Consider the following 17,467-nt stretch of genomic DNA (forward strand, 5'->3'; position numbering starts at 1 on the left):
CATATCTCCTCCCTCTTGCGTTAGTTCATACACGATTCTGTTTCAATTTGGCTTTGTGGGTTCCATACTCAAAGCAATAAACAACAAATTAGAGGAGAAACCTTGTTCCAGGAAACTAAGTTGACAGACTCACACACACACACACACACATACACATACACACAACACATTTAAAATGTGTTATTTTTGACCACCTCTTATACACCAGACATTACCCCATATAATTATGAATATCCTGGGTGTTATTCTCTTTTTACACTCAGGATCAGAGAGGTTGAGAAGAGCTGGGATTCAAAACAAATCATCAAACTCCAAAGCTTGTGATCTTTCTTCTGCAGAAAACTCAGCTTAGTTCCTTAGGAAAGCAGGTGAGAGTGAGTTTAGAGAGTTTGCTATCTCTGCTAACAAAGAGTTTTTGTTCCTCAAAGTGTGGAACCTGAGTTATGTGTTAAATTTGGCTTCCCATAATAACTCATTAGCCAAACATCCCATGGTCCTGGCACGGAGCTAGATCCAAAACAGCCATAGTAGTAGGAGATTGGTATTTCATCTATCCACTCTTCTTCCTACCTGTAATAGGGTAATTTACCTCCCTAAGATTCAAATGACTCTTTTACTTCTGGGTACCACTTGGATTCCCTTTTTGAATTAAATGGATTTTTATTTGTTGTATTTCCAGGGAGCATGTGTTGATTCAGGACATCCCCCCACCCCCCTTCTGCTGTTCATATCACCACTTCCTCTCCTTTGCAGGATCAGTCCTCATGGAGATCACATGAGTGAGTGCTCACAAGTCACTTAAAACAGTGCTTGGCAAATAATAAATGACCTTCAGGGGTTTTCCTTTTATGGAGACTCCATCAACTATGAGAAAGTCAATTATGATGGCTTATTAATAACAGTGAATTAATATGAATTATAAAAGTACATATTTGCTCCTCCACTATTACCCACTGCCCAGCATAAAATAAAATAACTCAAAATAGAATTCCAGATTTTACTAGAGAATATATCTAAAATACAATATTTATTAAGTTATGATATATTATTTGAATGGAAATATACTCTGTATCACAACTATAACAATCTTTACAGATAATACTTCATTTACATCCCTATATTTCAAAAGTCACTAAATTACAACATAATTAATATTTAACATAACATTGCTACAAATATATAAGAATTTAAAATTTTTCTTTAATTTACCATATTGGAACCACAAACATTTATTTTATCTGATTTACATTACATAGGATCATGACTATTTTACCTGATTCATATTACACAGCTCAATTTATCTCATTATATGGCTTTGCATTCAATCATCCTACGTTCTTATGTTTTAAAAATAGCATTTTAGTGAACAATTGTGAATGCTCATTAGCCCACGTGCTACAAACAAAGTCAAGGTACTTTTCTCCTACTCCTTATATTATTCTCTGTTACAAAAAGGCTACTACCATAAGCAAAGCACCAGTCACAGCAATTCTGTCAAGCCTGACAATTGGTCTAGGTTTTCACATTTTAGTAGTAAGCACGTCAGGTCTAGTAGGGTCTAGAAAACCAAATAGATACAAAGCAGCCAGGGTCCAATTCACCAAGGTAGACTTGTGCTTAGCTAAAGGGAAACCCAAAGACTTCACTGGACACAGGCTCTGGGACCATTTTATTTGAAGGAAGCTTTGATTTGTCTGTTTTTCAGTGGCTGAGTCGGACGCCAGTTGTTCACCATCAGGTGTTCAGGTTCGCCCTCTGCGTTGAAGTTAAGGGTACAGAATTTCGATAACTAAAAGACAAAATCAAAGATGAAAAAATTAAAAATAAAAGTTTCACAGGAGTATTCAATTATGTGTTTGTGTTAAATCTTGAAATACATTCCCCAATATTCACAGTTCCATGTTGCAATGTTCAAAATTTAATTTGAGTCCCAATAGATATATAATCACATATAGATCAATATATATGCTTTTATACAACAAATCAATTTCTATAAAATACACACAAAATCTTGCTGTCATTTGAAAGGAAATTTTTGGAGAGCTTGATTTTTTTCCTCTTTTAATTTTATAATCAAACATCAAAAGCCTATAAAATAATTCTGAGATGTAAAGTAATAATAACAATTCTAGATCCCAATTAAGGTTTGGTTTTCTACCCCAGGGAAGATAAACGACAGCATCTGTACAATTAGATGAAGTGATCCAGGATCTGCAAATTCCGGGGCCGAATGATGGGCTGACATCTCTTCTTAAATTTATAGAAACACAGGAATGAATCTGCCCAAGCTGGGATTTCAAATCCTTATCATTGGTTAATTTTGATTCCCTATTAAATTTGTGTCAGTTCCTGGCACAGTGATGTGACATAGGCAGCCCTCAACCAGTTTCTTTCTTCTTTGAGGTTCTTTTTGCAAATTGGCACTTCCCTTTCCTTAAGCATGACTTGATCTAAATGAAGAAGGGTGGTTTGGGAAGTAATGTAGCTGCCCATGAATCAATAGCCTTGAACCTGATCTCTTTGGTCCACTAATATTCCCTCGATCACCCCCCAGGAAGTCTACTTCATGTAAGCCAACTACTGTAACAGGCACAGCCATGGTCACTGCATGCACTGATCACTCGAACAGCACAAACTACACTGTATAGGAAATGTGTATCTGGTCTAAGCTGCTAAAGCAACCTGGAATGACTTTTAATAGACATATTTTCTCTAAGGGATGACTCTTGCCTTTGTCAGGATCCAGAAATGTATTCTGACATAAATAAACTGCAGTAAGCTCTTAGGTGAGTGAGCAGTAGGCTGGGAATTATCACCCATACGTATGCACCCTTGAATATAAAATCTCTTTGTTCCCAGCCTCAGTTTCTTCATAGTTTACAAAAAAGCATTTATTAGGTGACAGACACCTTTCTCATGTAATCTTCAATTTTATCCAACTTTAGAGTATAAAAGAAAAAACTGCCTAAGGTTATAGTTAACAACAACAAATACTTATTGAGTGCTGATTATATCTGCTAAGCACTGTTGTTGGCACTAGTTGCACAGCTAAAAGCATCAGGAGGAGGATTAAAGCCCAGGTCTGTCTGACTCCAAAGGCCAAGTCCTTCTGCCTGGACTAAATGCTCCACCTGACTTTAGCAAACAGACCTGCTCACTGCTAACAGAGATGGGTTCTTTGAGCACGAGCCAGGTCACGCTTTCCAGGAGAGGAGGGGTGGTCAGTGAACCAGGGTAGGTCCAGTAGTCCAAGCTTTCAGGAAGGAGGCCACGAGGATCAAAGTTAGTGAAGTCGGCACTCTTACCCTGGAACAAGGAAATATACGTGTTAAAAATGTCACATGATCAGAGTAGGGGGAGGCAGGAGAATAGGAAACAGAAATATTCCCCTCTGGTACCCAGAAAACTTTCAATTTTTTTAAAGAGAAGTTCCATGTTCACCAGAAAACAGAATAAAACAAATTAACAGAAGACATTTGACATGGAAATTTAGACTGGCAGATATGAGCAAGAGAACCTGACTATTAATTTCACCTATCCATTTTCTCACCTTGTCCTCTAAAACAGAGGTACCCAACCATTTTGGCTGGTTTCGTGGAAGACAATTTTTCCACGGACCAGGGGAGGGGGTGGAATGGTTTGGGGACGATTCAAACGTATTACATTTACTGTTCACTTTGTTTCTTTATTACATTGTAATATATAATGAAATAATTATACAACTCACCATAATGCAGAATCAGTGGGAGCCCTGAGCTTGTTTTCACTTGACACCCACTGATAGGGTTTTGATATGAGTCTGCAAGCAATTGATTTATTATGGTCTCTGTGCAGTCAAACCTCTCCTCTAATGATAATCTGTATTTGCAGCCACTCCCCAGTGCTAGCATCACTGCCTCAGCTCCACCTCAGATCATCAGGCATTAGATTCTCATAAAGACTGTGCAACCTAGATCCGTCGCATGTGCAGTTCACAGTAGGGTTTGCACTCCTATGAGAATCTAATGCTACCACTGATCTGTAAGGAGGCGGAGCTCAGGCGGTAATGTGAGCTATGGGGAGCCGCTGTAAATACAGATGAAGCTTTGCTTACTTGCCCACCACTCACCTCCTGCTGTGTGGCCCAGTTCCTAACAGGCCACGGACTTGTCTGTGGCCCGGAGTTGGGGACCCCTGCTCTAAAATAATCCCTTTTATTTTTCTTTAAGTCATTCATTGATCATAGCCAGTATTTAAAGTGAAATTGCTGCCACTGAAATGAGGCAATTTTAGGTTGCTGTAACAGAAAATATATAGTATCCTTGACGAGGAGGTAATTGTCTTGCTGTCCCATTTGATGGCTCGGGCAGAACTGAAGAACTGTATTCAGTCCTGGACACCATGCTTTTAGAGCAACAGAAGCAACAAGAAAGAGTTACTGGAAGAGTGACAAGTTTGCTGCAAAGACACAACTGTCATGTAAGACTAGTTAAAGGGGACTAAAGACAATTAGCCTGGGGGTAGGTAAAAGGCTGACAGAGAATAGGGTCAAGTGGAAGGAAGATTAGGTTTTGCTTTGGTTCTTTTTTTTTTTTTGAGGTATAATTGACATGTTATATCAGTTTCAGGAATACAATGTAAAGATTCAATATTTGAATATGTTGTGAAATTATCACCCACAATAAGTCAACACCTGTCAACATATAGAGTTACAGAATTTTCTTTTCTTGTGTTAAGAACTTTTAAATATACTCCTCACAACTTTCAAGTAGGCAATACAGTATTATTAACTACAATATAGTACTCATTTTGACTTATTTATAAGTCATCCCCACGACTTATTTTATAACCGAAAATTTGTAACTTTTGACCCCTTTCACTCATTTTGGCCTCACCCCCACCTCTTGCAACCACCAATCTATTCTCTGTACTTTTGAGTTGGTTTTTTGTTTGTTTGCTTGTTTTGTTTTGCTTATTTATTTAGATTCCACATATGAGTTCATATGGTATTTGTCTTTCTTTCTTTGACTTATCTCACTTAGCCTAATGCCCTCAAGGTCCATCCATGTTGTCACAAATGGCATGATTTCATTCTTTTTTATGGCTGAATCCATTATATCTATCTATCTATTTACCACATTTTCTTTATACATTTATTTGTTACGGGATGCTTAGGCTGTTTCTATCTTGGCAATTGTAAATAATGCTCCAGTGAACGAGGGGGTGCATGTATCTCTTTGAATTAGTGTTGTAGGATCAGGTTTATTCTATGTGAATCAAGGGAGTCAAGCTCAGGGTAACAGGTAAGCATTTCAGAAGATAGATGCTGCTTCGATTTGAGGATGAGTTTTATAAAGCCAGGTTGCTACTGCTGATGGTAGTATTTATAAGCAGATGCTCCATGACCTCAGCACAACTGTGCTGTGGAGCGGATTTAAACATGAATTCAAAGAGGTCATAGAATATAAATCTCCACAAAGCATGACTTGACTTGTCATGTTCACCACTGTATTTCCTAGATTAACAAAGTGACCAGAATGTAGTAAGTACTCAACAAATATCTGCTGTATGAATGAATGAATAATTTGACCAGATGATCTTTCAGCCTCCTTGCAATCATGATTTTCTCTGACTCTTGTATATGGATGTTCAAATGATGGGAAGCAAGATTAAATAAATACAAGTCTTAAAATTATACAAGTATTAGGATCAACTTTGGGTTAAAGATAAATTAAATAAACGCATAAGCAACATTTTACCTTTATTAACTGCTCATCTAAGCACCACACGTCAAACCGAGACTACTCAATTTGAGCAAAAGAATTTTCAAAACTGAGTGGGGTATGGAAAATAGGTACCTTATTCAGGTGGCAAAAAATTCAACTATACCTTTGCTTTAATGGAATCCAGCACATCAACGACTTTCTGGAGGCCTGGTTTAGCATCACCAATCTATAGAAAGAGACAAGGGACAAGATAGTGTATTCCAGTTGGCACTACACCAGCTTTTAGTTAAGGCAGCTCTATGGTAAAATTTCTCCAAATAGCAAACCAAAACCCACCATTTGTTACACGGCACCCATCAGTCTTAGTTTGATTTCCCTTCTTTCACTGACAACCTCCTTCTGCTTCTGCCCCTGTAGTTCCCCTGAAATTACCTTCTCAAATGTCACCAGTGATCTCCAACTGCCAAAGCAAAGAGCACTGTTCACGTGCTTACTTTAAGCTTCATGCAGGATTTTGTGCTATCATCTTCCCTCCTTTTAAAAATTCTCCCCTCTTTTGGCTTTCCTCCTGCTCTCCAGCCTCCCAAATCTCCCTTGACTCCTGTATTCGTTTTTAGTCATTTAATCAGCATCTTTCCTTACAGTTTGAAGTTTCTTAGGGTTGTTTGCTGAGCAGTTTTATCCTCCCTCTTCATGCTTTCCTTGGATGATTTCATATACACTTGTAGCTTCCACCTTGACACAGGATTTCCAGAATCATGAATCTGCAGCCCAGACCTTTCTCCACTGGGTTGACAACTATCCAGAGGGCAGCTCAACATGTATGTCCTACTCTTGTTGCCTGAATTCTCCAATATGGAGTCACTGTCCTTCACTTCCCCAAAACTTGGTCTTAATTTAGCACTATCATAAAATAGTACTTTCTAGCTTAAGGTTGAATGAAAAAAAAATACTAGTATTCATCCAAAATATGCCTCTGTCTCATTTCACATTTCACATGTATATACCCTTCACATTTACATCCAAATGGTACCTATGAAATACCTCTGCAATTTTGTCCCCCATCTCTACTGCTACTAGCAGATGCACGGGAAAATAAGCCTGAAAATACTTCAGAGCCAAGGGCATTTCCTAGGCTCTTTGTAGAATGTCCTATTTGTTATGAATGTTCTGTCCAGTTAATCTTTTTTGAAAACAGGGAATAAAAAGAATTGGGCCATCAACTAACCTTCAGAAAAATACCCAAAACAGCCAGTCCGTCAGGCTGTTGCGCTGCTTTTCCAAACTCCCCGTACTTGGTGTTCCAATGAACCAAGTGGAGCTAAAGTAGGAGACAAAACCACAAACAACAAATGATTTACATGATAAAAGCCTACACAGCTATCTAGCGATCTTTTCTTCACAGCTAAAGAAAGTGAAAATGTGGATAATTTTAAATCTAAACTTGTATTTTAATTCTAACTGGCATAATATCAAGTGATTCCTTCAACAACTCTAAGAAAAAGAGTTGCATACTTTTGAGGAAAGACAGAAAGTTTATTTCTAGATTTCCATTAAAACAGGATCCTCCAATTTGAATTTATTAATTTTGTGCAAATGGAGGTCTTAGAGAAAGTTTTAGAGCATTAATCGTAATATCACAAATAAAAGTTATAAAAAGCAAATGTGAAGGTCCTTTGTAAAATAGGGGGTTTGAGTTTACAAAATTAAGCTTTTGAAAGAAAAAAAGGGTATCTTACCTCTGCAGCATATTTCTTTTTATCCACAGTATGCTCAGAACCTTGCTCATCAGATGAACCCCAGTGAAAGTGAAACTGAATCAACCTGTAGGTGCCAGTGAGGGGTCCTCCTTCTAGCACTAAAATTAAAAAAATATATATATATATATATACACACACACACACACACACATTTACATACATACACATACATATGCACGTGAAACACACACTACTGAATATTACAATCTTTAATCCCATTTTATAGTACTACATTTTCACTCTGAAAATTCAATCTAGACTCAGGTTTAGTCTACAGAGCTGAAGAGGATCATTTCAACTGTTTTATTTTTTCCTCACTTTTATTGACTGAAGGATGGATGCTTTTCCCATCTGTTTTCTGAGCACAGTGGCACTTCTCTTCCAGATTTTTTTGGGGCCTTCTCATAGGTTCAGGGTCAGGTTCAGAGAGAGGAAATTTTCAGGGGAACTATGAATTCCTCTGTGAATCAGTGAGGAAGTGCCCACAGCTACTCGTCAGTGCTGGTCTGCTGCACACCTGCAAGCTGAGGAATCTCTCCTCTGCCACGGCCCAGTGACTGACCTTCAGCCGGCCTTGCTAACCTCTGATACCAGTTCTTACCAGAATTTGTGAAACAATAAGCATTCCCTTGAGCTTAACAACATAAAATCAATTTTCCTTACACAGGCTTACAATTTTCCTTACACAGCAGATTGTCGCTTCTACTAATTAGCTTTATACCCTTAAAATGTTCTATTTGACTTTCTGATCTTAATTTGCTCCTTTGTAGAATGAATACCTCCAATTATTTACTACTTCACTAAGAATTGACTGATCATCTGTGAGACGCAGTGCATAATGCTTTCTTGAAATTCTAACTTTAATAACCATCCCATGATTCTACTGTTCTGATATTAATGTAACTTTATTATACTTAAATCCATATTAGAAATCACATTCTTAGACTATAGTCTATCTGTAGATAATTAATGAGCTGTGTCTTAAGAGAGGATTAAAATAGTTAGAAATCACTGTTTCCCCCATTCCCTCCAAAAAGCCTTTTACCTAATTTATATGTATTAATGGGACTTAACTGATAAAAGCTTTTAAAATTAGTCTAGTTCTACTACTTCAATTTTATTTCTCTAGAACTGGGATTAGAACACCTTTTGCTATAAGTGTATTTTATTAGCTTTGATTTATAATTCCACAAAGTAATGAGCCCAAACTAATTTTGGCTTTGTAAAACCAAGGGACAAAGTCTGTACAAAAAGTTTGTTCGCTCAACTTCACCTAAATATGCTTAGATGGCAGCAATACCCATTCATCTATTCAAAGAAAAGATAAAGCTGGCTGGAAGATACTTAAGCAGTCAGGCCTTTCTATGGCTCCTGATACAACCTCTGGCTGCCAGATCTGCCTTACAATAGGCCAGGAGAAGAAAAGAATAAAAAAAAAGAAAGAGAACAAATTATAAATGGTATTACATTACAGATCTATTAAGAAACATGAATTTGGATGTATTCTGATAATATCACATCTCTTGAAACTTAACTTTTATTGTAAAAGTGTTTTTCTAAATCTGATAAGGAAAGAATTATCCTTATATCCCCAAAATAGACTTTTTCCAAAATGAAGGAATTCCCATTTTTCATAATTATATATACCCTTAAAACAAAATACATGTTTATAAGGTAAATTGATACCAAAATTAATTCCTTTATAATAACTTTTTTAAACTACTAACTAACTGGCTGATCATAAAAACCATTTGTAACATCATTAATTCTACCAAATGGCAAAATTAGTTAAATAAAACCATAGTAAGCATCTAAGATAACTGATCATATTTCAGAAAAGATTTAGAAGTAGGCAAGAGTATATGAGCTTTTATTAAATAAGGTTTTCTAATACTAAAAAAAAAAAAAAAAGAAACACTCTAAGTTCAAGGATTAAACACTTTCAGGGCTAATCTATTATTCCCAGATACCTGTTTGAACTCCTGTTAAAATAAAACTATGTTGCTATGTAGATTAGAAGCCCACTGTAATTAGGAAAGGTATTAAATTTTTGAAGTTTAATTGCTACAAAAAGCAGCATTTCTGGTCTTCTTCAACTAATTGGTCATTCCTCAGCAAATTCTTAGCATGGAGTTTAGTCAATGAAATCCCTCAAAACATTGTTATAATAATAAATTGCCATAAACTCTAATAAAGGTAGCATACATCTTTTTATTTGAGAAATAGGAAAGACAAGGTTAAAGATGGAGCTTATGCAATATTCTGGATCTACTTATTTTTTTACTTAATTTGATTGCTCCAAGCCATTTTCTAAACTACCCCAGTTTAAAATAAAACCTGGTTTTCTAATGCAAAAATAATTTTAAAGAATATCACAAATTGCTGAGATTCTTTTAAAAAATTGTTTATTTTTTCCTCTGTAAAGTCTGTTAGTGGGGCTCTGAAGAGTCAATCACCTCTTGTACCATAGAAATGTTTTCCACAAGTGATAGAGATACATAAATGGGGTTTTCTACTCAGAGACTCAATGTCTTGTTGAAGACTTCTCCAAACTTAATTTAAATCCAAATCTCAAAACCAAGAGCCCCAGAAGAGTTTAACTTTTATGGTCTTCCATCAATTATACATACTATATATAAAACACAAAATAAGCGCTAAATGTAATATTATAATCTGTCTTCCTATACATATTACTTTTGTAAATTATACATTACTTGTGAAAAGTAAGAGATTCATTCCAGTAATATTGAAATAAATTAGATACTTATATAAATTAAAAATTTAATGTTAAAAATTTTTTTCCTTCTTAATCACTTTATTATTACTTAATATAAGATGCATCCAAATAACAAACTAAAGACCTTAGTGAATGTCAATAATCTCTCCTAAATCCAAAATATAAATAAACTACTCCCAATAATCCTTAGTTTAAAACTAAAATTTAAGGGATTTCCTATTAATGAAGTAAATGAATAAGTCTACTAAAAACACATTTCTAGCAGGTGAATAATTTGAAATTTATTAAATCGGTTTTGGTTTTTCGGCAGTGGTCAATAATCCTAGGGCTACCTACTAAGGTTAAAAAAACAAATGTCAGTGTAGACAAATCTGAGAAATAGACACCCACATTCCATTTCTTTTTATGTAGTGAAATGTTTAGCTGTCACTTTCACTAGTGTAAGCACAATTAAGATTCAAGAGAGCAGAAATTTTCAGTTTCAGGTTTATGACAATTGTACGAGAGTAAAAAAAAGTAACTCTTTGACATGAACATTATTAAATACAGTGTCTAGGATGCTTTTGTCAGTTTTATAGAAGTTTAGGATTCTGTTCACACCATTAGCAGTAGGCAGGACAAGCCCTTCCATTTTTTGTTGTTCTGTTTCCTTTTAACTTATAATTGTTTGTAAAAGGAAAATGTTAAAGCTTCAAAAGCAAGTCTGTGAAAATCAAGCAGGACTCTTGTATGATGATCCATCATATCATACAAACAATGATCTGCTTGAAATGAGCACAGGTGAACTCAGTTTCCTTCCTTCTCTTTCTTGAAATAATAAAAACAGATAAAAATATTCCAATTTCTAAAAGCAGAAATGATGTGAGAGTTGTATATGGGTTGGCCCAATAATTCGAACATTGGTTTTTCAATGATATTTGCTCTAACTTTGCTATAAAGCAGGAGAGTTTTAAACTCATTAATAAAAGTTAATAAGTTAGCAGGAGTTAACAATTTGACTACTATTCTTTTATCCCAGATGAAGCATGTAATAAAAGATCTCAAGCAGGAAGATTTATTTTTTAATAATAAAAAAAACCTAACAGAATTAACAATTTTTCATTAATTTAAGGTGGTTTATTTTTAAAGGAATTTAGAAGATTGATGAGAGCTTTAACCCAAGCTTCTAGTTAAAGCCTATTAACTCCGCATTTTAAAAGATTTCTCTCAAGCTTAAACATAGCAATAAATTCTACCAGTTCAGTTCCTTATACCCAAGTATTTAAGTTTGGGTATAAGATAACATTTAGGATACATCTGAAAATCTGAGTCCATGAGAAGTTCTAGAAGACTGAAATCTCACTGGGGGTGGAGGGGGGAAGTAAATGAACTGAAGCATTTAACTACAGAAAATAAAGGATATCTAAAAATGTTAACACCATGAAAATAATTCCTAACAAAAAGCTATGATAAACTGTCCATTTTAAAAAACTGAGTGACCAAAATGAAAAATTATTTTTTGACTTAAGTGAACATAAAAGTATATCAGTTTTTAAAAACATGGTACAAGTACAAACACACTAAATATTAACTATGATGGTCCTTCAAAGATTCTTATTCAATTTCTATTTTTAAGTGGTTGCCATTTAGTCTCATTCCAACAAACTAGGAAGGAGATGATTAGCAAGTAACTTAAACTCTTGAGCGTTCTGTTTCTTCATGTTTATTTTAAGTGGGTTTGACTAGAGTATCTCTACCATTTGTTCTAACTTGAGAGTCTAGGATCTTAAAAAAAAAAAGTCTAAAGGGTGTTTCTCTGCATGGTATGATTGGTTTTGTTTCACTGTTTTTTCTTTTTTCTATCCTGTAGATGTGTTTTCCCTTAACATCAGCATTTAATATATTCTGTATTCTAGAAAAAAAATGCTTCCTGTTTAATCAAAACAACTGCTAATGTTGAAGAGATATGGGCAAAAGTACAAAGGAGTCTTCCGTATTTAAAGGAGAACAAGTCTTTCTAACATTCACTCCTCTTGTTTTTACTGTACCTCTTGCCTAGCTCTCTCAAGTCCCCCATGTTTCCTACTTCCTTTTGCCTGGAGTCTCCTCCAAGAAACTGAAATCCTTCAACCACAAACTTTATTCATCCTGAAAAATCTTTTCTGACTTGCTCAGGCCAACTCCAAACCTGCTTTCCATATTTCCTTGGGATACTTCCTTGTTGCACTTATCAAAGTGACTGTCAGCGTCTATTATTTCTATGTCTTTCTACCTGAGGTATCACCATCATGGTCTCTGGGGATGCAGGAGAGGGACCAGGACTCCATCCTGCCTTCAAGATGCCTAGCTTGTCTTAACATATAAGTGGTATTTGTAAGAATTTTGGTTTTTTGCATAAAACTAGGTGAATAATACCTCTGTCTCTAAAGACATGGGTTTGAGCCTCTATCTGAACCACTTGATTTTCATCTGTTTCACAATCTAAACATGGCCAGTTGCTTTAGTAATGTATGTGTTATTCACCAGAAGTAGTTAGACAAAGGTGGCTAGCTCTCATCAGTTCCTGCTTATGTAGAAATCCATCAGAACTTGACATATTCATGGTAAGACATATTACTATGTAATAATGTCATATATAAAATCAGTACATAGTTTAATATAATAAATGGCATGTTTGGGACAATATAAAAGTAAGATTTTAAAATGCCATCAAGTGATGGGAAGTAATTTTAAAGCTAATTAAAAACTTAATTCAAAAAACTTATCAGAGGTGCAATAGCTACAGCAATTGCCTAATAAAGGCAGTCAAATGGTGTGTAGACCCGACAAGAGCAATGGTCATTTATTGAGGAATTGTTAGGTGACAAGCACTAGGTTTTATATGTCTGTCCCATTCAATCCTTCCTCTGTAATAGATACTGCTACTCCAATTTTACAGTTAAGAAAACAAAAACTTAGGTTAAGTTACTATCACTCCCAAGAGGGGAGGAAGGAAGAATTTTTTCAAAACTGTACTGAATACTTTGGATAGCTACTGAAAGAGAATAGTCAACTCTATTATAATGACGATAATTACATTTATATACCATGTGAGTACTATAGGTCATTACTCCAACATTCTGACAGCATTATTGAATGTTGTCTCTATCTTCCCTCATTTTGCTCCAATGCTCCCTGCCCCCCACCCCCAGACTCCCACACCACCACACATAATGTGTTTGTAGCTCCATTCACTCAGTGCCCTTCAGAGGAAAGCACTCAGGAAAATAGGACACTGGCAACAAAATCAAGGGGATTGTTCTCCTATTTCTAAGCAAGAAGAAAAGAACAATTCAAAGGGCATTCTGTAAACAGCCTCACTACAAATAAATTATGGTAATTGGTTTTGTCAGTAATGGACCAGGTATGTCCAACCAAATCTAAAACATTTTCCTTTGTGGAATGAATTTCTGGGTGGATACCAAGATACACGACCACCTTTATCACACTAGCCCAATGCTGAGAAAATATTTGTAAATATAATGTTTCCAAGAATTTCAGGATTTTAAAGTATTAGGTTTCCATCACTCTTCTCACTGCTACCTTGCAGATCACCCTAGGATGTGCTTTTTCTTGGATAGGCATCAATTCTGGAAAACAAATATTTTAGAGTCTTAAAAGTTCAAGTTTTGCAAATCTCATCTTTGCTGATTTCTGTTGCCAGGGCACCTTGCCTTTTGTGACTTTTCCCAGGCATATGCCCTACATAGAAACCAGGAATTTTACAGGGAGAGACAGCCCCTGCCACTTCAAAGTAATTAGCCTACTCCTCAGAGACTGCAACCTAATGAAGATTATCAGAGTGTAGTATTACAGGGGTCCTGCTGCTGCTCCTGTTAAGCTGGGAAAACAGCTACTGGCTGAACTGCACAAGTTATTTTTTAAACACTGACCTGCTTTGTCCTGGGAGTCATCAAACTCCACATTGAAAGAGTGACCGTTGTTGATAATTCTCCGGGAAGTCGCTTGCTCATAGCGAAGAGACAGAGGCTTCAGGGTAGGGTCATGAACGGCTGCCTGGGTGTGGATGTCAACAGGGGACTGGCGCTCTCCGTTGGCGATGGGGAAGTCTTTATGCCATTGCTCGGGTCCTGGGTTTGAGAACAGACGTGTGAACTCCCCAATGTGGGGAAGGGCACATGCAGACCCCTAGAAAAGGGCAATGACTCTGGAGCCAAACTGCTCAGCTCCAGTTTTGGCGGCACCACCGAACAGCTGAATAACCTTTGGGAAAACATTTAATCTGTGCCTTAGTTTTCTCATTTGTATTAGGGGGTAATAATAACATCTAGCTTATAGAGGTTGGTGTGAGAATTAGAATCAATACATGTAAAGCTTTTAGAACAAGTAGTGAGCGCCATATAAATATTAGCCATTTTCATGCTCCTTTTACTGAAATTGAGCAACTGACACTGGGTTTGTGATTAGGATTTGGGATATGCAAGCTCACTTAGGACACTCCAGCAGATCGGAATTCCTTCCTCTAGTCCTCGGACTAGATGTAAGGACAGAGTTAACTGCTCAGGCCCGGGCACCCCTCCTTTAATGGTCAGGATCCCCATGACCTGGGGATCCCCAACCCCCTAAAGATGTTCAAAGATGCGCCAGACACATCTTTTCCTTGCGTTTGCTGGCCCGGGAGAACCCAGATCTGCGGCCCTGATAAAACCGGGTTCCTGGTGACCTCCTAACATAAGAAGTCGAGAGATGAAGGGAAAACTCAGAAATCAACGCAAAGGATTCAGGCCAGCCCAAGAAAATGCCCCGGAACAGTTCGTGCTGAGAGTCTTAGCCACAGGTGGTGCTGAGGATGAAGTTGCGGGTGGGTGGGTGAAGGGGGTTCCCTAATTTCTCTGCGATCAACTAAAATGTTTCCTTACAACCCTTCCTAGTTTATTCCTGGGTCGGGATAGGATGGTCTCCGGCTCGTGACCCTGGAGTGGCTGTCCGTGGGTCCCGCGGCTGCGGCTGCGCACCCCTTTCCCCGGGCCCTGCGCACCGCAGCGGGACTCAGGGATTCCTCGACGGTGGTCTAGGGATCTGTGCTGGGGGCATCCCGTGCCTGGGAGCGGCGGGCGGGGCGGGCGCCGGAGGCGCACCTGAGCCTCGGGTGCTCCGGACGGCAGCGGTAAACAGTAGGTGCGGGCGCTGCGGGTACCGGGGCCCCGGGCGCCGCACCGCGCCGCCCGCCGGCCGCACTCACCGTTGTGCTTGCCGTATCCCCAGTGATGGGACATGGTCGCGCCGTAGGTCCGGGCAGAGGAGTTGGCGCGGATCTAAGCGGCGGCTGCTCTGGCGCCTGCAACGTGTGTCCGCGGGTCGCGCCGTAGCCGGCTTTTATAAGGCTCCCGCCAACTTCGTGCTTGGGGGCGGCCCGGGGGAGGGGGCCCCGGGTGGACCTGGGCGACGCGGGGAGGAGGTGACAGGCGGAGGTGATCTCCCCGCACTCGGGGCGGGCCGGGCTGGAGAGGCTCCGGGGGCGGGGAGAACGCCCTCCCGGCGGGCGCTCGGCCAGGTTCAAGAGCTCCTCTCCCAACGCCCGGCTCCCTCGGCCCGCGGCCCGGGTCCCCGGTCCCTGGGCAGCCAAGAGGCTCTGAGCTCTCTGCGCGCGTGGCGGCGGCGGCGGCGGCAGCTGCTCCTGGGCTCCTGGGTTGGACTGGGCTGCGGAGCGTCTACGTGCACCCCATCCCCCTCCGGGGCCCTGAGGCTGGCGGCAGAGCTGACAGCTCGGGACCCGGGCCCGGTGCCTCTCATCCCCTGTCCCCTTTGTGACCGCATCCTTGGCCTCGGAGCCCTTCCGCCCAGCCCCATCGGCCCCACCCGCGCCGAGGTCTCCAGCCCGGAGGGTTGCTGACCGGTATCCCGGGCCCTGGGCCGGCAAGCTCGGTTAGGAGCTTTGACCTTGGGGCAAATAGGGATACGGTCCCTTGAGGCGCTGGGGAGCGAGCCGCTTTGGGCTGAGAACCACGCTCCCCCTGCTGGAAGGCCGTGGAATAAATCAAGAAAGAGGAGAGAGTCTCTTTTGCATAAGTCCAAACTGAGGCGAGCAAGGGAGAATGCATTTCCTTGAGAGCTGTCAAGGTCTCATATAAAGTGCTCATCTCCTCCTATCTTCTTTTTTCTCTTTAAAAAATTAACTTTGCGGGAGAGACTTCCTAGTTGAGTACATATTAATTTAAAGCAATCAAAACTTCTAAAGAATCACTTTTCTAACAGGAATTGGGTAAAAGAAAGAATTTCTTGCAAAAAGATGAGAATTTCCTTGGCTGACAAAGGAAACTTGGCATCTGGCATACCTAAAAACCAATTGAAAGAAATTTAAGACAGGATATTTTTGAGACAAGGCAGCATTATAGCTTTCCTGGGCCCTAGGCATTTTGCCTTTATGGGTCCCTTCTTCATAAACATACACACAGGCACAAGCTCACACACACATACAGGTATTTATGGCTGTATTGATATAAAGATTAATACCTTAATATTATATATTAAAATTTTTTCTTTGATCTAAATGTTCAATTTTTTCTTCTGATTTTAAAAGAAAATATTTTCATGGATATTGAAAAGTGTTGTGAGCCTGAGCTACTGTTTTTCCTGTACCTAATGGGTAAGTCAGGACTGTTTTGAGGTGGGGACAGAATTCATTTCCCTCAGGGGACTTTGCCATAAAGAGTGGAGAAGGATTTTCTTTCCTGTGGATCTCTATGATCTTTGAGAGCATAGTATTAGGGTTAAAATTGGGGCAGCAAGACACAGTTTTACACAGTTCTATCAGCCTTAACATCATATTACTCTTATAGACAAACAAAAAGATAAATTATAATATTAGTGTAAATTTTTGTAATGTTGATCTCAAAATCATTATTTACTATTTATTTCAGTCAATTCCACACAAACAAATATAATTCATATTTAGATTTACTTGTTTTTGTCCTAAGTATCCAGAAAAGTGTATACCTCTTTGTGTTGGGGTCTTCTGGTTGATGTCACCGTGAATTCTTAGGCAATGAGCTATTTTTGATTTCTAGTAACATCAGAAAATGTAGTTTGTAGTTACAAAGAACCTTTTATTTATGCCTCTGTAGCTGCCTAGTCTCTTGTGGAGCCCAGTAAAATAATTTTGATTCTTTGCATAATTTTGAAATATTTACTTAATTCAAAAGGAGAGGGCCTTGCAGTTTCTACGAGACTCTTCACCAGGCCCTGGGGATGTAAAGTTGGTAAGTGCTAAGAGTTGAATACTAAGT

The 17,467-nt window shown here is 38.7% G+C and overlaps 1 protein-coding gene across 1 annotated transcript; it reads right to left on the reverse strand.

Annotated features, from left to right (window-relative positions):
- Positions 1–983: 983 nt before the first annotated feature.
- CA2 (carbonic anhydrase 2) lies at positions 984–15,786 on the reverse strand. Its single transcript, XM_024731668.1, has 7 exons — positions 15,424–15,786; positions 14,114–14,311; positions 7,445–7,563; positions 6,934–7,026; positions 5,869–5,931; positions 3,151–3,306; positions 984–1,789 (listed from the first exon to the last, which is right to left on the reverse strand). The coding sequence occupies exons 1-7, from the start codon at positions 15,455–15,457 to the stop codon at positions 1,670–1,672; spliced, it is 783 nt and encodes a 260-aa protein (XP_024587436.1). The 5' UTR covers positions 15,458–15,786; the 3' UTR covers positions 984–1,669.
- Positions 15,787–17,467: the final 1,681 nt, after the last annotated feature.

This window comes from Neophocaena asiaeorientalis, unplaced genomic scaffold (assembly GCF_003031525.2).
Source record: "Neophocaena asiaeorientalis asiaeorientalis breed wild unplaced genomic scaffold, Neophocaena_asiaeorientalis_V1.1 scaffold371, whole genome shotgun sequence".
Taxonomy (NCBI): Eukaryota; Metazoa; Chordata; class Mammalia; order Artiodactyla; family Phocoenidae; genus Neophocaena; species Neophocaena asiaeorientalis.